The sequence below is a fragment of the Chroicocephalus ridibundus genome, chromosome 6 (assembly GCF_963924245.1).
Source record: "Chroicocephalus ridibundus chromosome 6, bChrRid1.1, whole genome shotgun sequence".
Classification (NCBI taxonomy): Eukaryota; Metazoa; Chordata; class Aves; order Charadriiformes; family Laridae; genus Chroicocephalus; species Chroicocephalus ridibundus.
In genome coordinates this window covers 14153849-14177845 of record NC_086289.1, presented here as the reverse complement: position 1 = coordinate 14177845, position 23997 = coordinate 14153849, and the positions used below count along the sequence as shown (strand labels likewise).

The window sequence follows — 23997 nt, the reverse complement described above, 5'->3', positions numbered from 1 at the left end:
AGGAGCACTAAGACTCAGTATGGAAAAGCTGTGGAGTGCACACCAACTCCCTATTGCCACCGAACACCAGGTCCCAGATACTTGCTTCATCTTCATGACTGGGGCTCTGGCAACAATTTTGGCATAAAACCAGCCAATAAAGATTTTTGGCATAAAACCAGCCAATAAAGATTCTCAGCAAGGGAAGAGGGCAAGATCACCTTATTCCAGGAGTCTGAAGCTTGCTCTAGCCAGTAAGGGGCATGTGTGTGGGGGGGACATCTTTGGGGAGAAACATACTCCAACTGGTTTTTACAAGCCACCTCAGGATTAGCTGATGTCTCAAGGGTTAATTAGTTCACCATGCACAGATGGTAGCTGGTAAGGTTTGCAGAGTGGATTAACCTAATTTGTGGTTTGTAATGTACCATGCAAATATCCATTACTAGACTTGCAGCAATTTTGCCCTTATTTTGATTTGATGAGAGAAAACCACACAATGGCTGCTTGCATAGAAGTAATGCCTATTTTGAGTGACAAATGAGTTGCTGTTCACTTGGTTAATGAGATCGACAAATTGGAGTCTGAGAAGTAATTCGCTCCCTTTTTGCTACAGAGGGTCTTTGGAGAGACCTAGACGAGACCATTTGTTGCAAGCACACAGAATATGCCCACCATAACCACTCTTTACGGTTGTACTGAGGTCTCTTCGGCACTGACAGATGGTCATAGCGCCACAATTCAATAGACTAGAAATATGAAGGCAGCTTTCCAAAGCAGCTCTGCAGCATGTCAAGTAAAGCCCCACAAATCCAAGGTAAGAGCACATGTGTCGGTTCAGGCCACAGCAAACACCCATGCCTACGCAGAGCCGCAGTGAAGCTCCAGGTCTCCGAGCTGACTGCAGGTTAAGGCATTTATAAATTAGATCATATCCAAGTAAGGGCTGTGTGTTTATATAGCACTTTGCACAAGAGGAAGCCTGGCTCAGGACTGGCATGCAGAGATGCCCCAGATCGGTGCAAGACTCCCTTCTGTTTAGCTAAGGACATGCCACGCTGTTGCATTTGGTTCAGAAGGTCTTAAATGTTTACAACCAGTATCAGCTGCAGCAATAAATGTTTCCATAACTTCTATTAAACTCTGAACTTATCCAATTTCTCCCTGCGCTGAGGGGCGAGCACAGGACTAGCTAAACAAGCACTCTGGCAAGGCAGAGGTCAGGGTGGAGGTGATGTCGGCTGTCAGAGGCATTCCCCAAATGTTTCTGCGATCAGCCACGCTTGTGTTGTGCCTGCACATGCCTGAGCCGTGGCAGCTGTGGGATTCCTGCCGGACAGTGTGGGACAGCCATACTCACACCCAAAAGCTTCCTCCCAGCACATCTTTGGTCAAGACAGAAGATGTGTTCACAGGTCTGATTTGTTGGAAGGCGCTTGCATTTAAAAGTGCTTCTTTGTCTCTTGTTCAAAGACAGGGTAGTGTCTGCAGCTACAAAGGAAACTACATTTCAAAGCTATTTGTTATCTTAAAAGACTCTCGTAGCACACCCTGGAAATCTGTGCTTATTTACCCCATCATTTGTACAAGTGTCATAAAGCTGGTCTTTGTTAGAGGCTGTAACTACCAACTCTCTTGGCATATTCCTTCGTTTGTTGTACACTTACTCCCACAATATCCAGCTCCCAGCAGAATGAAGCATTCCCCCGCTGCTCTAAAATCAGGCAAGAAGATGGCCAAGAACAGAGTCCCTTTATGCAGCTCACTTTGGCCAGAGAGCTGCTTCACATTCCTCTTAGTACAGGGCAAGCAGAGAAAGACCATCCCTAAGCCCTACTGTTTCCAAGCCCTGGCTGTGCAAGCAGCTTCTTCTGCACCAAGAAGCAGAGAAGACGAAACAGTCCCAAAAGGAGACCTGGCAGCATGTGGAGGTGGGACAGCCAAGGGAAGGAGCCCAACATGAGCATCCACCCCTTGCAGGGATGGATGAGTGTGTCACTTGGGATGCTCAGGGCAGGAGGCCAAAGAGCCCAGCAGAGCAGCATCCACAACTGGTATCTCTGCTCCACTGACTCAACTTAATCTGTCTTCCCCCAGTGTCACGGCAGATCAGCTCCAACTTTCCCCTAGAGCCACAGGAATGGAGGAGAAGCAGCTTCTCACACTCCCAAAGCACTTCCTCACATCTCTTGCAAGAATATTGCAACTCCTGTGCCTGTCAACTGCTGCACTGAGCTCAAAGCTTTCCTAGTTTGCTAATGCTGTTCTAGGTCAGTGCTAAATCAGTTTGCCCCAGAGACTTCAACAACGTTTTTCAAGAGTCTTTACATGGCACGAAAAGGTCACGAGCGCTTGGGATGTAGCACTCTGAGCCAGGAGCTCCTGCACTCAGCTCTGCCTTCTACCTAGTCTCTTGTACCTTTACGGTCTCCCCCTCTAGAGAAGTTTCTGCCACCAATCTAATTCATGGTCCATTGCACACAAACACTTTACTTAATATTAAGACGTCCTAGAAGTGCAATTGCATCACTCTAAAAAGACACACCCCCCCTTTTTTTTTTTTTAAAAAAAAACTGCAACTCAGACAGAAGCTTTGTAGGAGATGAGGAAGATGAAGTGTGCCCGATTTTATCCTTTCTGGCCAGCACTGTGTACCATGCTTGCCTCTTCATCACTACCACCCACCTCAGGGAAATTCAGGGAAAGAGTACCACAAGAATTGGCCTGCAAAGGCAACAGCCATTTAATGCACAGGATGGTCAAGCAACAGCTCCGTTTTAGTGCATCACTTAGCTTATTACAGGACTGCAGCATGAAAGCTCCCATAATTAACCAACAAATCAATCTAGGCAGTGACATTCATTGGAGTTCAGTATATTACATTCATCTTCCCTGCTTTCCCACAGACTAAGCCATTGCAGTGTTTCTTTATCATCTTAAAAAGCAAGAAGAAAAAAATCCTCCCCTCCCCTGTACACAGGCCAGAGTTTTCCAGAAGTTGCTCTTGGTTTGAAAGGCCTCTGAACAGAATTTGGAGCGCCCAAGACTCCAAACAAAGTCAATGAGAGTTGCAGGTGCTCAATGCTGCTTGGGGAAAAAAAAAAAAAGAAAAGAAAAGAAAAGAAGAAAAAAAGCAACGAAAGCCCTGACACATCCAGCTCAGAGCAGCCAAACCCAGAGGCCCATAATTACACGTCCCTATTGAAAACACATCTGTAAAAATCACTAAGAGCTACAAGGGGAAGGGAAAAATTGGATTTATATAGTTTCAAATCAGGGGTTTATAGGACATTTGAATCCAAGATCTTAAAAACAAAACACTGAGCTAGTGCCTCTGAGGGAGCCCAAACCCAGACACAGGCACTGAGACCATTTTGCATCAGAAGCCTCACCAGAGCCTTTTGGAAAGGCAAAAACAAACAAAAAAAAAGATTCCGACTAGAACAGAAAAGCATTCCCTTGCCCTCCAGAGAAGAACCCCAACTCTCAGGCTGCATTATGACTGTCTGCTCAGGTAAAGATTGACTTAAGGAAAAAAAAAAGTGAAAGAGAAAGAAATTTAATATAATTATCCTCTCAGACTGGAGAAGGAGCTGCATAAATACAGTCAGAGGAGAGCAGTCATTTTAACTGCAATACTATATAAGGTGGGTTTCTTCTCTCCAGTGCAAAGGAAAGAAACTGATGCTTGTCTCTTGCAGGCTCCAGCAATACAAAGTTAAACTGCTACACAATTTCATGCAACACAAGATAAAGGGCAGGTTTAAAAGAGGGGAGGGGAAGGCGGGGGGGGGGGGGGAAGGTAATCATGCAGTACATAGAAAGCCTGGTATCTTACCTGATTTTCTCTTTGAAGATCCATAGTCCCTGAAAAAAAGACAACAACAAATAGACATGGTTAGAGCTGGAAACAGGGGTGAGAGACTGGGTACTTCCCAAATTTCCACCCATATGCTCAAGGGCTCATCCTGCGTGCTCCCTCCTTTAAAGAGGAGGTGAGGACCGCAAGGCATTGACAGGCAGGGGCCGGGACGGGTCCTGAGCAGCACCGGCTCATCAGCAGCACCAGCTGGGGCTTCTGCAGCACCAGGGGCTGGGGGAGCATGTGATCAACCAGACAGAGCAAACCATCCACAACCAGCAAGGCAGGGGAGAAGGGTGTCATTTTTTCCCCTTTAAATTGAGCTATTAAATGCACAGCTACTGAATTAACCCCTGACGTTCCCCTGGAGAGGAAGGGGAATATTAACTGTTTGCTGCTGGGGTGTGGCTGCTACAGGCTTATCTGGCATTGCTTGCGGTCCTCTCCTTTCAGAGGCTAATTAATTTGTGAATAACCTCCAGACCCCTCCTAGTTCTCTCTGACAAGCACTTGTCTTCCGAAAGCTAAAAAAAAAAAAACAACGCCCAAACTTTCTTCTTTCTTCCAGGATGGGGAACACACCCTTGCTTTTCAGTAGTGATTTAAAGGGTGCTGGCACCTTTGCTGGTGGCAGAAGAGCTGAAAGCTCAGCAGCTGCAACAGAAGTGGGAAGAAACTGCAGAAGGGAGCTGCGAGAACTGATTCAGGATAAGCAGAACCGAGAACAGAAATGCTTCACTATGGGTATGGTTCCTCCCGGCGCTCCCTGGAGCCTCTCAGACCCAGCTCAGAAATGGTCTGCACTGGCAGGAGCTGGGGCTGTGACAGATTGGGCAGAGCCAGCATCGCTGTGTGGGCACAGCGCCCGTGGCACGGTCACACGCCGCAGCCGGTGGTGCTGCTGTTGGGAAAATCACCCCATGAACCCACCGCAGAAGCAGGCTGTTTGCAGGAATCCCACCGGAGGGGCAGGCACCAGTCTCTGAGTTTTTTAGGGTCAGACTGTCAGGAGTGGGGGGGTTTGTCCCTTGCAGCATTCTGTGTACTCCAGAGGAAATCAGAGAAGGATTGTCCCAAATGATGTATTTAATTTCAAGAGAGTTTGGGGGATCATCTGAAGAAATGACACATATCTTGAGGGCAGAGGTATGTCTACCAATAAATTCTGTTTCTCACAGCACTTTGCGTTCATCCCGTGCCTTACATGTCTGGGATTTGCTTCCAGTGAGTAATAACTACTTGGGAGATTTTTGCACCCTCTTTTAATTTTCCAGTGTCATTTGTATTTCAATTAAATGCTTGTTTTGTCAGCCATGTCTGCAGTTGTATTTGATGTGAAGATGCTACTGTTCATGAATAGGCTACTTCTTCTACAGCAGTGATATCATATGCAAATATAATGCCTGCTATATGGTACCCGAAACAGAGACCCCTCAGAATGAGCCATGGAAGGCACGATCCCCGAAATGTTGTCCTCTGCCCCGGCTCCGCTCCCACGCCAGGCTGGAGCTTTGCGGTTGCTGTCAATACAGTGCTCTTGGCATGTGAAAGTCTGTGTTTGGTCCTGCCCTGAACTGCCTCTCTTCTGACAGCACTAAATGGCAAAGAGGTGAAACCCTGCTAAGATCCACACATGTAATTTGCTTGAACCCAATATCTCTGTCGTGCACGTGCTTCATGACCACTTCAATCCCTTTTGCCCTTTCTGCAGCAAAGCCCCTGGACCTTCTTGGCCCTACAGCTTTGAGCTAGGTTCAGCTGGGATTTCCATCTGCAGTATATTGCATCCCCACCTCCCCACCTCTCCCTGTGTTGCACAAAAAGGTTGCACCAGCTCTTGCAAATGTTTGCACCCATGAGGACCCTGGGAGGATGGTGTAGCTGGGCACAATCCCTAGAAGATAAATACAACCATCTTTCCGGTTTTTGCCAAAAGGCCGTCAGCACACATTTCCAGGGCAATCTCCTGCCAGCCAGCCATGCTGGGGGCACCCCACAAGCATCCTAAGAGAGGTCATAGGTCAACAGAGCATGCACAGCAGGGTGAAGGCAAGCAGCATCAGACAGAGGCGAAAGACCCTTCAGCCCAGTTGAAGTTGCAAAAGAACACCTAACTCCTTTTTTGCCACTTAAAAAAACACCACCCAATTTACATGATTAGAAGTGGGGTATCGATGGATTGATATGGTTAATAAGCAACCAAAAATGGATGCAGATGTTGCTGAATGTCTTTGCCCATCAGATCAGGCCAAAGTCGGTACCCAAGTTTGGAAAGTACAGTAGAAGATGACTTGGCTGTGCTCTCGCTGGGCAATCGTAGCAAATGCCACAAAAGGCCCAGAATTCAAACGTCTGTCCTGGATAGCTGGTTTTCGGACTTGTGTGAGTGACTGCAGTAAGCTTTTAGATGAGGCTTGTTCTTTTAATTCTAAAGCATGACTCATACATGCAATTTAAAGAAGGTAGAGATTAAAAAAAAAAGCAAAATTTTTAAACTGTTTTTCTGCACACAGATCATGGGATGGCACGAGATATTACTTCATAAAGAACTTTTTCACTACTTTTTTTTTTTTTCCTGTTCTATTCCTCATCTGGCTGGCATTTTTTCCCCAGCAAAAGCACGTCATTTTTGGAAGTGTACTTGCCTTTAAGTCTCCTCATACAAGCCCTGAACTGGGCAGACGCGTTCCACATCACACCACTAACGCAGGCACAGAGCGCTGCACTCATTATGATGTGGCAAGCCACATTTCTGGTCAACGGCAAACATGGTGCCAACAAAGGCAGTAACTGTTCATGTGGGACAGAAGCTCTGGTCCAGCGAACCCCATCATTGCTTCTCTCATGGTTTGTGCATGGTGAAAACAAACCTTTAGATTAGTTTGAAGAGGGGGAAAAGCCCCTTACCGTCACCACAAAGTGCGCAGCTGAGCGATTTAGAGTCAGCTATAAGAGGATGAAGCGGCAAGTAGCTCTCCGTGATGTCCCTTTGAGATCAGGCAGGGTAACTAGCACCATCAGAGTGTACCCAAACTCTTGAAAACCCAACTCTGCTTCACTCTCCTCTCAGTACACCAGGCTTCTAATTGCATTATGCCACTGCCTCCAACCAGGCTGCTGTGGGAAACACCAGCACGAAGGGAAGCCGAGACACCTTTCCCACTTGCTGCCCCGCGCTTGGCCAGCATACGCTGGTCGTCCCCTCTGCGTCTCCATCTCACACTGTTCCCGTACTGCACCCAGGGTGTCCTCACAGGTCCTGCGTACCACAGCATTTTATTCTTAAACGTCTTTCTCAAAATTCAAATGAAGAGCAAAATGAAGGTGGGAAACTCACTTAATTAAATGCTTTGCAAAAATAAATGGCTGCTGCCCCATATTTATAAAGAAAAACAGATGATGGGAGAACAGTGTATTACACGTACTGCCTGAAGTGGAGCTGTAGCAAAAGAAGGCAACTGAACCTACAACTTCTGGACTTAGTTTCCGCTCTTAAGCACCAGATCACCCTTCCAGAAGAAGATAAGTGATCATTACAAAATATTTACTTAATCACCCCCACCCCTCAACTCATGAGGCTCACTCAAAACAAAAAAGCCATCAATCAATCTTTTGGGCAGGTTTTAGTATTTTTGTTCATTCTTTCTGTAACTTTTAGAGCCAAATCTTATCAGGTTCTGTTTTTGGAGTTCCTGAAGTGCATCTACCCCATGCGTCGTGGGTCACTTTTTAGTACACCCACATTTCATTCACAAAATCAGGAAAAGGCAGTAACAAGTAGAACGGAGATTGAAATAAAATCCTCATCTCCCCAGTGAAACTCTGCAAGCCAAAACTGGTTCCTCCCAGCATGGATGGGGAAAAAATCACTGTGAAATAGAAAGCAAACAAGGTATAGCAAATAATCTCTCTGGCTGGGTAAAGAGCTCTCAGTATACACGTTTTTCTCTTTTCTGCTAATGAAGAAAGCCTGTGCTGCAGCTTTGCAATAGGAGCCCTGCCTGACTCCATATTTATTTTTTATGTCCTATTATTCTGCATGTCATTCATTGATATCTTTCCCCTCTCCCAAGTGACGATCTATAAGGTGAATACTTCTTAGCCTCATTATTTTCAGAGGAACATTAGTGTGAGACTGAAGTATTTATTGGATTATGTCTCCAAGATAATTAAAGGAAATTTTTAATGGTTTCTCTTAACTGTAACAACTTCCAAGTACAAACTCTTGATCTTCTCCTCCAATACCGACTGCACCTGGCACACTGTTAGCCCTTAATTCAGACAAGAAACCTGGTCTTGCAGAAAAAAAACCCTTCCAAGGAAAGGTACAATGAATGTCACAGCTGCAGCTACACAGGGAAGCTCACTTTCTCTTCAGCTCTTGCTCTTTTTATCATTCCATTCTTCTCCCATTTCTGTAGGAGAACAGACACCACAATCCTCATTTCCCTTCCAGCCATAGCTACAAGAATAGCAGTGAAACCAGCAGGTAGAATTAAAAATAGCCCTGGCAGGTCCCTTCTTCATTAGCCAGGATCACTCCATACTGAACAATCGCCTTTCGCAAAAATAGCGTATTTTGAGTCCTTTTCATATTAGAATATGGCAATTTTGTCTAAAGTCTTCCTGTGGGGTACCACCTTTAGCTGACACTGAACCTCATTACTGGCAAGGAAAGTATTTCCTGCTGCTAACGATATTAAAACATGGCTGGTGCCAAGCACGTCGCACAAGCTGGACCCACTCTTCTTTAATGACAAAGGAGAGGGAGGCTGGATCTCCTTTCTCATCAGCATTACGCCAGGATAACATTACTCGTTTGCGTTCTAGCAATGAATGTGAAAGGAAGACCACAAGCATTGCTACAGAGCCGATTGCCCCATTATCACATTAAGCTACCCACCCTCAGTCTGTAAATTTGTAAAAGATAAAAATATCTTATGTCATTGAATTTGTATGTCACTTGCAATCTAATTTAATTACCAAGGTTATATTAACAATGTTATGGAAAAGTTTTATGGCACAGTCTTTCTTTAGGAACAGACTTTGCTGCTGTACTCGGTGAGAGTTAATAAACATTGATATGTGCACCCATGTGTTTGCATCTATCTAAATACAACAGATATACACAAACAAGCAGTGGCACAACTGGAAAGTTGTTTAACAAATGAGGAATATACTGACATTTGTTCAATAAAGCCTAAGAAATGTTCCAAGTAGAGGAGAAGACAGGCGGTGACTAGGTGCATCTGCGATGGATGGTGCCTATCTCTTTAGCTGTACTTCTGATTCAGTTTGATTTGTATCTGGCCCAGAGGGTTTCTCCTGCATTCTCCACGGAGATCCAGCGAGTCAGCAGAAGCCTCCTGCAGGAACCAGAAGAGTTTGCAGAGCAACGCTCCATCAATGGAGGGGCTGCATCAACTCGGCTCCTGCACAGCTCTCCTTCGGAGGTGATGAATTCAGTTGGGGGACCTCATCCCTGCAGTACCCATGATGCAAAGGCTCTTTTAAACATCTTCTCTTCTTTGCCATGGGACAGCAGACCCAGCAAGCTCACTCTCTGGGATTCCTCCTTTCTCAGGTATGTCACCTTTTAGCCCAGGACCTCTGCCTATCGGTAAAGCAAGGCTCGGCTTCAACTCATTTAGCAGCGCTTTCAGACAACTCTGACTTTCAACCATGAGAGAAAACAGCGTCTGCAAAGCATGAAGAGCTGTCAGACCCATGGAGGAGCACGGCCGGGGGAGCTGCACAGCAGACGTTTCATCAGACGAGACAGAAGCTAAAGGGAGAGTAAATCAGCTTTCTGTCTGTTTCTCAGTGTTTGCTGTCCAAAGGAGATGAGACAGTGACAAACCCTGAGTAATGGAGGTTAATCTATATCCTCTAGAGTATTTTAATACATAAATTTAAATTGTTCCATATTTGTTGGCTTTTGCTAATTCATGTTTAAATACATTGTAGGCACTTATGTTCCCATGCTCCTTAATTCCTAAATGTCTCCAGTGGTGTGGGCAGGCTGCGGTGGAGATGTATGACATTTCAAACAAACAACTTGGATTATCGTTTAATCGCCAATGATTTTCCAGGCAGATTAAAAGCACAGAAATGTTTTAACAAGAAAGACCACTCTCTCCTTCCCAACACTCATACGGTTTGCAGTCAGTAATGAAGACAGCTTTTTCACAAACTGTTTTTCTTAGCGCCGCTATCAGATTCCACGACAGTGTTTTCAAAGTAAACCAATACAAAAATGCTTTGCTACTGCTCTTTATACATGCAGAAACCTGAGCCGTGAGGATATACTTGCATCTTGAAACTCTCCTCACCGATTTTCCTCAACAGCCAGACTGACATTTTGTATTTGACACGAGGCACGAACTCAAGCGTGACAGAGGACTGTCACTAGGTGCCTGCCTGTCACCAAGGCCTATGGCTGCAGGAGCACCCAAACACATTAATACTATACAAACACACAGGAGCTATATGGAGAGCGTAGGGTTAAAATTTGCATTCATGGTACTCAAAATGCAAAAGTTTAACCATGTGCATGAAGGTATGTCCATTCCCAGTGAGCTCTGAGACGCATATGACACATAATTTAAGCAAAATTAACTCTATATGTTATGGATCAGAAACACAAACTCAAACACATGGATGCATACAGCTATACATTTTCCCCTGCCAGCACTCCATCCTCTGAAATCATAAAAGCACAGCTGATCTCTTCCCCGAGCCAAATAAACAGATGAAGGCTTTTTTCCTTCTTGTGTTTTTTTTTTTTTTTGGTTTTTTTTTTTAGAAAATATTCTGCTCATTTCCTGATATAAATCGTTGCATTGTGGAACCCTCTTGAACATGAATCTGTCCTTTCTGAGCAGAGGTCGAGCTTTCCAGCCCTGTCAGAAAGGGCCCCATTGTGGCGGTCCCGAGACTCCAGAATTCCTTGCCGCGAGCAAAAGGGACTTGAGGGGCAAGAAGAAAATCTGTCGACCTGACTTCAAACCCAGGCATTTCTTGCTGGCTGGAAGCAGTCTCCGCTTGCTGCTAAGAAGGGTAAGCCACTGTTGTGCAACCATCTCCTTAAGAGAAAGGAGACAACACAAAAGAGACCATTTTGCCTTCCTGCCACCTTTCTGTTGTCTTCACAGTGTGGCTGTAATGCCGGCATAGAGCAAACAGCACAGAATTATATACTATATACTTCTGGTTAGGCTGCAGTGATTCTCTCTGCATCGTGTAACAACAGTGGCCCAGTTTGTCTCACCAGGACCCAGCTGGAGGTCCTGATTTAGTGCTGACTTTTGACAGCTCCCTAGAACCCAATAAAGTAAAAGTCAACCCAAGTTCTCCCTGAGACACTCCAAGCACAACACTGCGAACTCATCTATATAAGTGCAGAATACATCTTCCGTATACCAGTAACCTTAGCTTGCACAGAAAAGCTTTGCTTGGAAGGAGATGGACACTGCCTCCTCTCCAGCAATGCTCCCTGCACCTGAATCCATGGATTTGTATCGTGAAGGGGAGGTGCAGGACATGGAAAACCAGGGATCAGAGGATCCCGGACATTAGCCCCTCAGAGCACAACTTGAGCTCTGCCACCAGGTCCAAGGTACAGGGGATGCAGACAGCTCCGAGATAAATGACATCCCCATGGATCATCTCAGCCTCATGCAGACCCACAGTGTTTGCGGGCAGCTGTCACCACTTCTTTTTTTGCATAGAAAGGGTATAGAAGGACAAGAAATGGGTTCAAGTCATCCTGTCCCTTCCTTAAATGATTGGGGAATGTCACAGATTTCTGTCCCAGGATTCCTCAATGGTGAAGTTGATCTCTTGGCTCCAGAGTGCAACTTCAGTTTTTGGCTCAGGCTGACGAAATACTAATTCTAGCATCTTGAATTTTTCACTATTATATTTTTTTATGATTACATTATCCTCCTGGAGGAAGACAGGGCTTTGGAATCGTACATTCAGCATGTCACCAGGCTATGAGATACAGGGCAGGGCGATCTGACAGCAAAGCTTGGCCTCACTGGCACCAGGGAGAGATGGCTCAGCACAGACTGGAAGCTGCAGGACACTGGGGCAATGAGCTAACACCATGTGATCCTCTACTGCAAGGCTTTAGCAGCCTTGAAAAAGACAACATGAATGTTTATAGCAAGCTTTTTCCTGGAAAGAAGTATAAAAACAAGATCTTGCCTAAGAGTCACATCCTCATCTGGTTTTGTTTTACCCTGTTTATTCATTCAGATGGCAAATTTCTCCACAGGACAGAAAAATGTATTTACCTTAGCAAGAACTCTGGGTGGAGGTGCTCTTCATCTCCTCTAAACTGACCTTGCTTGTCCCTTGCGGGGACGCCAAATTTATCTCTGTCTTACAATGACCAAGCATGTGTCACTTTATTATAGCCTTTATAGCATTAATGCTGAGTGATAAAAACAAGGTAATAAAAATTAATCATTCTCATGTGCAGCTTTTCCAGTTGTGCTCTTCACTTTTGGATTTTATTACACGCGTCTACACGCAAATACAATATATGTTTAAAAGATGCCTCTAATCATAGTTACAAATTAAGTACTGAATATCAGAATTGTAAATTCAAATGTACCTTATAAACGAGCTGGGCTAATGAGCTTGCATATATCTATCATACGAATCTGATTAAGAGCTTAAGAAGGCAGCACAGGCTTTGAATCTTTAATTTTTTTTGAGCCCCTCCTGATTTGAGGGTGGGCCCCTCAAATTCTAGTTTCCATTAGAGATTTGGGTCCGTCCTCTGATTGGCAACCACATGGTCCATCTGGGTTTCTAAATTGCAGCCCAAATGGTGAGTATAAGAACAGGCAGAGTCCCTTTGCTGTCCCCCTCCAGGGCCACCATCCTTCTGCTGTTTTGGACTAACTTTGCTTGGAGCTATGTGTATGGTGCATGGTCACCGACTCCTCCATCCCACGGTGGCACTGCCTCCCTACGGATAACTGCCCCGAACGGAGACATTGCCCACTGCCCGCCAAGTTGTGCCTGCTCACGGGAGGCAGGATACCACCACCTCTGTTGGAGCGTGCATGGAGACCAACAGTGTCACCCCCAAAACTCTCATCCCAGAGAGTCCATGGAAAAGGAGAGGAAAAAGAGAAAACTTGCAAGTTACAAGTTACAGATTTCCAAGCCTCAACCCCAGGCCCAGACGCAGCTTGTCCAAAAAGGCTTCTGCCACTGAATTACTGCACCAGGAAGAATAGCTGGAGCACAGCAGTTTAAATCGAACTAAAAGAAGAGCTTCTGCATGCAACGCAGCTGAATCATGGTACTCACTGGTGTTAGACATTGCAATCACCAAAACTAGGCAGGGGTTCAAAAAGCAATGAGATAAATTCACGAAGCAAGGATAAATGGTGGCTATTGTACTCCATGCTCTGGATGCTTTGACCCAAAAAGTCCCACAACTGCTGAATGCCAGAAGCAGAGAGGATACACAAGGGAAGTTCACTCTGTATTTGCTTTGTTTCTTGTCTTGGCTATAAGCCACTGTTGGAGACAGGAGGCCAGATGGGGCCCTGGTCTCACCTAATTGTGGCCTTATAATATATTCTCCTGTAAAAGATCAGACTGGATTAGGATAAATTACATCCACATCAGGCCGCATTACTCAGCACATTAAATTGTCCTTAATCACAGACCTTGATGGTCTAGATTCCTGCTTAAATTTACCTCCTGTGCATATTCCTGTGCCTATGCTGTTGAAACCATTGTTGAATTTCAACTATACGTAACTAGGCTCTAATGAAAAGCCAATACGGCTCTTTGATCAAGCTTTATAGGACTCATCATGGCAGCATACTCTGCTGCGGCAAAATGGTTTCCTCATCCTGTCTCTTTCAGAAATGTTTTGTGAGCCTTTAAAAGCAATTTAACCCTGATTTATGTTAGCTAAGTGATTTCTGTTGCACATGTGAGTTACAAGAAAAGGGCTCTCATCTCAGTTTGCTACACTGTTCAGGAAATCAGTTATAAATGCTGCAGTGCCTTTAGTGTCTCTTACTTCAATGCAGCGGAAACTAGCAATTTGAGTAAATACTTCATCATTCCCAATTCTCCCATACGCCGCATCCAGTACTTGACAAGAGACAAACTATAGCATATTTTTTTTTGGTAAAGGGTGCTGAGCTTCCCCTGTCTAAGCTGTTTACCTAAGCTGTTTCCAGAAGATATTGGAGGAAAAAAACATGCAATTCTTTAATAGAGAGCATATGAAATATGTTGATGACTATCTAACAAAATCGAGCATGCATTCAATAAGAGTGAGTCACCTCATCACAAGTTTAGAGACAAGGGATGTAGAAATGGTGAGTAAGCAAGATCACGCAGTAAGCCAGGGGTGCAAAAGCAACCCAAAAGTTTTGATGGCGTGACCTGACCTGCCAGTGGCATCCAACCTGCCCTGGGCATAGGCTAGAGCAGGTCTCTTCACACCAGGGGACAGATGTCAGTAAAAGGACAGGAGCTATTGCGAAGTGCCTATCGCCAGGAGGTGTTTGCCGGTGGTCATAAGTGCTACAGCCACTGCTGCTGCTTCACTTACGGTGTTGCTGAGCAAAGAAACACAGCCCACCAACTCTCCTTCCACGTTTCCATTTGCCAGAGAGAATAATGACAGTAACTAGTAAAGAAATGAACTATTTTCTGTGAAGTTTCTTCTATTGTCCAGCTTGAATCTCCCATACCAGTTTGTGTCCATTACTCCTGTTTGCAAAGTTTGCCACTAACAAGAGTTTGACTCCAACATCCTTTTAATTCCCCTTCAGGAAGCTGTAGGTTGCTATTAGATCACCCCTCTACCCTTTCTTTGCATGACAAGTAACAGAAGAACAACAAAGACCAAACTGTTTTTTTCTCCCATTTCTCCTCGCCTCTCTCGAGGGGAGGCCCCTCAGAGGGACCTGAGAAAGGAGCAGTGACCCAAACGATAGTTGGTCCGGGCTGCCTTCCTCCTGCTCTCCCCTCCTGCTTACGGGAAAGCCCTCGGCATAAACAATCCCCCTCGACCCACATACCCTTGTCAGCCGTGTCCCAGCTGTAAGCACAGTTCCCCATGATGAAGCAGGGGCTGGTGTCACCAAGCCTTGGGGCGTCCCAAAGGAATGGGACCCTGGAGGGAGCCCACTGGGAAAGCAAAGCAGAAGAGCCTCCTGCTCACCCTTCTCCTTTTGACTGCCTGAGCTGCGAAGACACCCACTCACGGCCTCCTCCGGAACACTCTCCTTTGCCCCCTACTAGCCTCAAAACCACCCTGTGGTGAGTGCGGGGTCTCAGCGTTGCTCCCCAGGATTCCCTGAAGCCCGTCCCAGTGCGTGGTGCAAGTGCTGGCACCAGCCCACGTGCTGGAGGCTCGCACAGGGAATTCCCAGGCTGCCGCTGGCATTTTTGGCGTTTTAAAGGCTCTTAATTAGCAGAGTAAGAAATGAGTTACAGGCATTTCCAGACATGGCCCAGGCCCTGCTAGACCTCCGAGCTCCCAGTATAAAGGATAGCGTGCCAGATGCTTGGTATTATACAATTTTGCATTCCTTTCTGGTGCTGTTCTTATGGTGTCTAGCACTTCTGCTTACTCATCTGGCTTTTTAGCAACATGCTGCTTGGACCTCCCTGTCTTGCTGCTCCTGCTACATGTCCAAGGGCAGTAGGACCTGAAAGATTAAGACAGCAGTGTGCATAGACAGCAGATGGCTATTGCATCTGTACGTACTTTGCACTGCTAAATACCCTATTGCCCTACCTAGCTTTACATCCCCTTTTAGCTGCAGATCTCTCTCCTGACTTTTTAAAATCATCTGTTGTACATATGGCCCTAAGAATGGTAAATATTTTTTCCAGGAGAGGCAAAAACTTACGATGCACGTGAGAAGACAAGATCAAGCCCACAGTATGAACTCTGACTTCTTCATCTGGTGACCGTAGTCTTTCCTTTCCTCATTACACTACCTTCAGTTAGAACAGTGAGATTAAAACACGGCCGCTTCCCAAATCTGCCTCAGCAGTATGTCCTCAGTTAACTGTCTTGCAACATCAAATGTCTTTCCAGCATACTAAAATGTAATGTAGTTCTCTATAAGACACCAACTTTATATACCTTGGAATTGTTTTCTGCCTGTTTCTACAAAGCGGCACATGGAAAGATCTTTCAAGTCATCGGGTGCTTTAATTTACTAGTCAGAGACATAAATCATGGCATGTAAGATCTACTGTGAGTTCATGAACTCTAGGAAACTTTTCTAATCACTGTCCTTTGAACTGAGCTTTTTCAGAAACTGGAGAACTCCAAAACATATCTAGTAAACGCATCTAGTAAATTTGGCTGGATTGGCAACTACTAAAAAGCAGACTTGTCTTCCCTGATTATGTACCAGTATCAGGCAGCCTTAAAACATCCTTTCTGATTCTAAAACTACAACATAAAAGAAAAATAAAGAAGTCTTGGGCTTGTCTTGCCCAATATAACTGTTAGGATTCATGAAATGAATTCAAGTTATCATTGACAGGCACCAATTAAGCCAGAAAAACACAGACAACTTCCCAAAGATAAAACCTTTCAAACACTAGGTTTACTTTTCAAGGTAATGACCATTACCCCTTTCAAATACCCAACTCTGATAACAGGTCTCACTCTTCCCCAAGAGGTGAGAGAGCTAAATTACGCGGCATTTGCAAAGTAGCATCACAGACCGTTCCTGTGTACTCCACCCTTGGAAGTATCAGATCTGCTGAAAAAGGACGTACTGAGCACCCCATGAGTGAATGGTGATGCTATATTTCGTACTGTGGGTATGAAATTATAGATTAAAAAAAAGCCCTATACTTCAAGAATGCTCTAAGAGATTGTTTCAGTTTCAGTACTCAGTTCATTCTGTAAAGGAAACAAAGAAAATAGCACAGCTATGTCAGATTCCTGAGACTAGAGATAGACAGATATACCCTGAGTTTTACAGATCCATCAAAACTTCTAGTAAATTTTACTTGGTTGGTATTTGATCACGTACTTATAGATTGTAATACCGAACTTAAAAATAACTTCACAGAGACAGAAGATGTTTTCACTAGCACATGTACGGATCCATACTAATACTTCCTTGAGCCTTACTCAATTGAAAGGGCAAATCAAAAAATCAGGTTGACCTCCAACATATACCTATATACTTGCCCAAAATGACCCCAAATCATGTCAACTGACTTTTTAAGGTCACCAATGTTAAATATTAAATACCTCTGAAAAATGTAAAAAAAAATAATCTTTTTATATGCATTCAAAACTTATGAAGAACGTAAAAGGCATCAAGGCATGTTAAGCACAGAAGCACCATCACACACCATGAAACACTGCAATGTCTGAAATTTTTGCAGTCCAGCTCAGATAAAAATTTGGATGTTGTTCAGACCTGCTCATGCAGAAAACACTAAATTTCTCCTTGTTCCTTTTATGTAACTCCCGTCCAATTCTCAATCCAGATATTAACTTTTAATTCACCTCATACATCTCCAAAGGGTGGGGGTGTGTGGTATTTCCCATGTCTTTTCCCATGTTCTAGGTTCATAAAAGTGAAGAGGCATAATGAATGAATTTAATTATTTCCATCCATTCCACTGGTTACTGAAGAAGACCTTTTAATTTGGCTAAAAGAGGAATTACTTGTTCCTTCAAAATGAACACTGATTGGGGGGGTATTTCTGGCCTGCAACTTGAAGGATCTCTATGTTTTCGAAGCTAAATGGCCACTGGCAGCTTAGTACTGTTGAACTGTTCGTGTTATCTGATATACAGATATCAGATGTGGGCGAAGGGAAAATGCCATCAATTGTCAGGAATCACACCCCCTCCTTTTAGGCTGTTGATCTCACTTGCTCAGTAATTCACAAGCTCAGAATATCAACAAGGTTCTGCAAATGTCTTGCCCTGCAAACGGCTTTTGTGCACAATTTCCTCCCTTTGTGCACTATTTTCTCCCTTTGTTACCTGAAATTCCAGAAGGTGGATGATAAGAAAGCACACTCTCAGCAGGAGCACTGCCTTTCCTATCAGGGGACATGCCCTGCCGTGCTTGGCGGTGAGCTCCTGCACGTAGAGCTGCATCTACCACAGGATGACAAGAACACCCCTGAGGTCCTGGGGAGGCTTGTGTATCCTGAAGTCCACACTGCGGTGTGGTGTCCAGCCAAGCAGATACACTGGATATTGTACTATGCTACAACCATGCTCCATAAAAACAACTGTAAATGTGACGTACAAAGATCTGCCTTGCTCTTAGCTCCCCGTAGCAAATCTGAATTCAGTGCTATTTTGAATAATCCCTCATTGCTGGAAAATACTGTGAGATCCAAAACTAGGATCTGGGCACACCAGCCATGGGATGCAGCAGTAGGGATTATGAATCAGAGCATGAAACGGAGTGTCCTGCTGCCAATAACCTACTTATTAATGATTTGTTCCACAGTCATCCTCTGGGACTGAAGCTAATTCCTGGAATAGGGCCCTTCTGCTTTGCCTCTGCTGTCTGTCCGGCACCAGCTGCCCGGCCGTCCTCGCCTCTCCACTTCTGGCCTCGACCTGTCGTCCCCTCCACAGCCACTTTCCTCCCTCCCCTCCTTATAACACACACCTCACTGTATTGCAAAATCGCTCTGATCACAACATGAACATCCTGGGCCCTGCACAAAACCCAACTCTGACCTACCTAGCAATAGCGTGTGCGACACCAGAAACCCAGCTCTCCATCTTACCCAGCTAGAATAAAAAACCTTCAAGCTCTGCTGTGCATCCCATCCATTAGCGGTGCCTGGGGAGCTGTGCAGAGACCTACCTCATGATTAGATAAAAGCTTTTCCTTCTAAATTACTGTCCAGAAGAAACCAAGGGTCTGGAAGAGTGAACTCCACATACATTAGAGGCCAGGCACATCCCCTATGCTGATTATTTATGTGTCTTTGTTTTATGCTGAAGAATGCAAGGTTATGTGGTAGGGGGTAAGTTGCTTCATTTGTTTGCTGTGATAACAATACCAAGACCCTTTTTTCAGTAAAGACACAGAAAAGGGCAAGTGCCCTGGTTTTACCCAAGAAGTAACATTTTTTAAACAACGTCGTGAAAATCTTAGAGCCCTCTGTGCACCAAAATAAACCTGTGATGGTGATGGAGAAGGACGATCAGTGATTTTTGGCCATCTCTCTGCCCCTGCTTCCCCAGAGTCTGCAGGCCACCTCATGCCCAACAGGCCCCAGAACTGCTCTAACCAGTGGAGAAACAATCAAAACTGCAAACATTATACCCTGTCCCTGATCCCTCCTTTGTCTGCCTTGAGGGTCTTCAAAGGGCAGGAGAGGAACCTGTGAAAGCTGATGACCTCCCAAAGCCCAGGGCAGGAGGACATGCACAGAGATGGGTCCCATCATGCGCACGCCCTGGGGCTGTGGCTCACCCACAGCTCCAAAGAAAGTCTGTCTCCCAAAGAGGACTTGAAAATAACAGCAACGAGGATGAGAGTGCTGCAAATGTGTTTGTGGGTGCAGTTTTGCTCAACACTTGAAGTCAGGAACATCGCAGGAGAAAAACTGCAGTTCAGGCTGGGAACGGACCCTACTTGAAAGACCTCACAGCACCCAGTTGCCAATGCAACTGTGGCCATGTTATCTTCACAGCTGAGCACCCGGAAACTTGGGTAGATCTCTCTCCTCAGAAGCAGCAACAAGACGCCACAGCATTTCAGAAGAAGAAAGCTGAGCAAAGAGCTCCTGGCCCAAAGTTGCAAAGGAAGAGTGGAGGCTGGGGTTCAATTTCTCGGTCCCTCAAAGACTCAGACTCAGTTGGGCCGACCTTCATCTCATGCCAGAGCCTGAGTTTAAAAATATACTGCTCCTCTTAAAAATGTGTCACAGCTCTTAGAAGCAAGAAAATCAGGTTGTGGGTGGGAGTAACTGCACAGTATATATATATATATATATATATGTACTTTTAAGTAACAGTCTTTTAAATTCCACTTTACAAAAAGCAGACTTTTTAGCACTTCAGGAGTTGAATACACAGTTATTATCAGAGGCTGGAAACAGAACTGTTTTAAGAGGTAAGGGTCACTTTCTATTCATTTTTTTAGGAAATATACATTGCTTTTGGAGCTCTGTTTTTTAAAAAAATAATTATTTTATGGTCAGTCACAGCTTTTCACTGGTAATGTCACGCCTAATTTAGAAGATATGAGCACTGAATGATTTGGCATGGGGATATACTCAAACAAAGGAAAAGAAACTGCTTACAATTTATGATACGCTTTGATAGCTGTGATTTAAAAATGCCAGTGTTTCATTACAGCAAATGTTACAATAACAAGCACAAGACTAATGACCTGATGCCTTGTCAGAGATGTTCACAGGTCAGATAAAACCACCACATTATATCTGCAGGATCCAGCGTTTCAAAGACAGCCCTGTTTGAGCTTCTCCTGGGCTTTGATCCCTGCAAGCCGTACGTCAGCACTATCCTCCCAAAAGCTGGCCTCACGCTGAGGGTTTTTCTGCCGACACACTTTCAAACCTCTGAAATACGTCCGGGCTGTCCTACCTCCCATCCGCGGCCATCTGAACCACCCGAGCGGTTTCCTACGTTATGAGGAAGCAGCGAGAAGAGAGAAGAAAACGTTCAGCCCATATCAGGCTTTGCCAAACAGCTGGCAAAGAATAACCTTAGAAAAAATGATATTTAAGCACTGTGGAGGAGATTTGTCGATTTAAGAGGAGCAGGGTGAGATCATCCATTGCCTTCTGCTGTCTTTTGGCTGAAAGCGGCCAACGGACAGCTGGATGGCCCCCGATCCTGCACTTAAACACAGTCACAGAAATATTTGCGTTTCATCATCACGTTGCATTTTTCTCTTCTTCTCACAGGCCCTTCCCTCAGCTCGCTCCAGGGTTTCCAAGCCTGTATCACATCTCTTCACACCTGCTGCAGTCTGTTCACATTTAACGTTGAGCAGAGTGTGTGAGCAGTAACGAATACTTTTCTCAGCATATTTGGTATCTCCTTTGTTCAATAAAGTTTGCAATTTTTTTCAGAGTTCCCCATTACTTAAAATTATTAGCTACATAATGTGGGGGAATAACGCTGGATTCTCCACAGGTAGGATGCTCTGAGGATGCGATCGCAGGAGCTCAGAGGTGCGGCAGCGAGCTGTACTAACACGTTGCAGTGCAGACTTTGGCTGACGACGCTGCTCATGGATCAGGACATGCAGGCAGGATTGCAGCAGTACCTGCACTTTTCAGTCACTTCATTTGCTATGGAAAAGGCTTAATTTCCCGAAGAATCCTGCGGCACTCGGACTGCCTCATGCTGCCAGCCCCTGCTACCCTTGAAGAGGCTGCACAAGGACCGTGCAGGCAGCCCTGTGTGATGTGAAGGGAATTGCTGCAGTTAGTTACTTAAAATAACCTGACAGAGAAACAAGGTTTTGCTGGGACTCTTCCAGCTGTCTTTGCACAGGCATGATTGAAATTCCTCCTTGGGTGCTGCTCAGCGGTAGCAGCACTTGTTCCAGCCCTTGGGGTGAATTGCAACCGTATCTTGGGCATAGGCAAATTGAGTTTCACCCTTTACATCTGACACTTCTCCCCGCAAAAGATAGAGAGACACATGTACAGGGTGCATTCGTATGTAAATACTATACTGTGATATGTTGGGTACCAGCAGACATGGTCTTCCAAGGCCCACACGCTGCAAGAACAACCTTTGATATTCAAGGATAAGCTCCCCTCCCTTCTGCTTTTGCAGAAGATCTAATTCAAGGCCACATGAGTGCTTATTTTATAAAACATTTTACAAATCAGTTTGCCAATCCAGATGGATTTTCTGATCTGCTTCAGCTATGAAATGATTTAACAGAGTTTACCATACAATTTGTGATTGGGAGAAGGCTGTAGACCAATGAGGTTAAATGGAGGTATCATAAGGAGTTAAGCCATTGAGTTTACAGAGCAACTTCTATTGCAACACATGGTACGTCCTTCCCTTCTGAGACCCATGTCTGCACCCACTCCCCGGACCCACTGTGCAGCCATGTCAAGTCTGTCAAGGGATAAATGCCCAGAGACACAGCAATGCTCGTCTTGCCTTCCTTCTGCAAGGTGCTAAGGAGCAGCTGATGCCTCGACAAAAGCAGGCTGCTTAGGGATGACTTTACACCCAACCTTCACCAAACGGGGCCTCCCCCTCCTCTGTATTACTAAGAACGTTTGCCTGAAGATTTAGTGCTTCATTTCATTATGGTCCATCTGTTGCTTGTGCCTCATCTCCTGTTGTCTGGTCAATACTTCAGCACGACTTGCAAATGATTGCAAAAGGAAGGACAGGGAGTCAGGTGAATGCTGCACAACCCTCAAAATAGGACAGTAATCCTATTTTCCTACAAACGTCCCTCGGAGCAATGCACATGAGGAGTGGCACACAGAAAACGGAGAGAGCTGAGGCGCAAGGCAGTCTCCGAGGTCCCTGAGGAGCAGGGGCTGAGCACGGGGCATGACGACATGCTGCTGCCTGCTGAGGCTGGGGCACGATCGCTATTTCTGCCCGAGCACTACAGCTGTGTCTGCCGCTGCGTTTTCAGCTGTTTGACAACTGGTGACAAACACGCATCCCCTCTCCTGGCAGTAGATTAAATTTTCCCTGCTGTGATATGTGGGCTTTTTAACTATGCGTGGCTGACTCCTGCTAAGACCAGCTTGCTTTGACCAACAGGTGGTAAATGCGCTTTATCCCTGTCCCCGGCCATAGCCCCCGAGTCCCTGTCGTGTGTCGAGGGCACTGACCTTCGTGCTCTGCCCACTGAGTTCCACCAGGGATCGTCTGGTGTCGGTTTCTGCTCGATTTCAGGCTCGTCTTTGACACACTGCTCCACATCTCCTTGTCTCTCCGTGTGTTAATCGCTTTGGATCAGCAGACCCGCAGCAGGGCGAGGGTCAGTGTTAACTCCAGTGAGCGCTCTTAGCCTGCCTATCCTTGGTTTTCAAACCAGGTATCACTTTTCAGGCAGGTTATGGCTCACAACAAAGTCCTGGCAGCACCCAGCTGTCACGGGATGGGGGCTCAGACACATCATCATCTCCTGCATCCTTTTCCCTCTCCAACTGGAGTCAGCCACAACGTGGATGGGCCCAAGCCAGCCCTATGGGGACATCAAGCTTGGGTCCAAGCCCAGATGCTGAGGTTCTGCTTTATCTCTGCCTCAGAACGGAGCACAGCAAAAAGCAACCCTTGGGATGCTGCAGTGACCCATTAAAATTAATGGGGTTAAATCATCCTGGTGCAAGCCACCAACTTCAAAAGAATTACACAAGGGATGAATCTGGAGCCATTATTTTTCTTCTTTGTGCCTTGCAGAAAGATGATCTACTTTCCAGACCGCTACACTCAGCTTACACTCCAGTCAGACAGTCTTTCTAATGAAACTAACTACCCTCGCGCCGGTCCCTTACTCCGTGCTCTCGTCTACTGCCCAAGCAATTCCAAGAACTGCTCACCTGCTCTGGTTTTCCCCATGCAAAACAGCCCTCATATACTTCCAACTGGCCTAAATAATTTCCTCTTTCAGGGGCAAATAAAAAAACAAACAAAAAAAAAACAGCCCCAAAAGCAAAGCTTCATTAGAGAAACCAGGAGCGTTAGGTACCCACCATGGCACATTTCTTCTCTACCCTAGGTTGCAGCAGCAGGTAAAGGTGCAAGTACAAGTGCAACAGTTGTACCCCCCTCCCTTAAAATTACGGTGCACAAAAGCCGACCATGACTGATGTATGTCACATATACTTTTCCATAATTGGAAGCACTTGTTTGAGCTAACAAAGTGCAGGAGACCAATGAGACAAGAGGAGAAATCTCACATGTAAAAGATATAAGCTCCCAGCTATGCTGTGATCTGGAAGCCAGTCTTGCTCCCGAGGTGGCTCATTCAATAACAGCGCCAGTAGAGATGGCCTTCAACTCTGTCAGCAAAGAGCTCAGTAACCTCAAAATGCATAAATCAAAACTGTTAAAGTTGGCAGATGATGTGATAGGACTGCTTTTTGTCTGCCAAATTCACCCAGACACAGGTACACATATGGATTTC

The 23997-nt window shown here is 45.4% G+C and overlaps 1 protein-coding gene across 7 annotated transcripts in view; it reads right to left on the bottom strand.

Moving 5' to 3' along the window:
- Positions 1-23997, bottom strand: part of SH3PXD2A (SH3 and PX domains 2A) — a 275496-nt gene that overhangs the window by 97466 nt on the left and 154033 nt on the right. For all 7 annotated transcript variants that reach the window (XR_010071697.1, XR_010071696.1, XM_063339359.1 and 4 more), the window contains one exon: positions 3818-3846. Coding sequence is in view for 5 of the 7 variants with exons in the window: in XM_063339359.1 (XP_063195429.1) it covers positions 3818-3846 (29 nt within the window). In the remaining 2 variants the exon portion in view is untranslated. The remainder of the gene's footprint in view (positions 1-3817; positions 3847-23997) is intronic.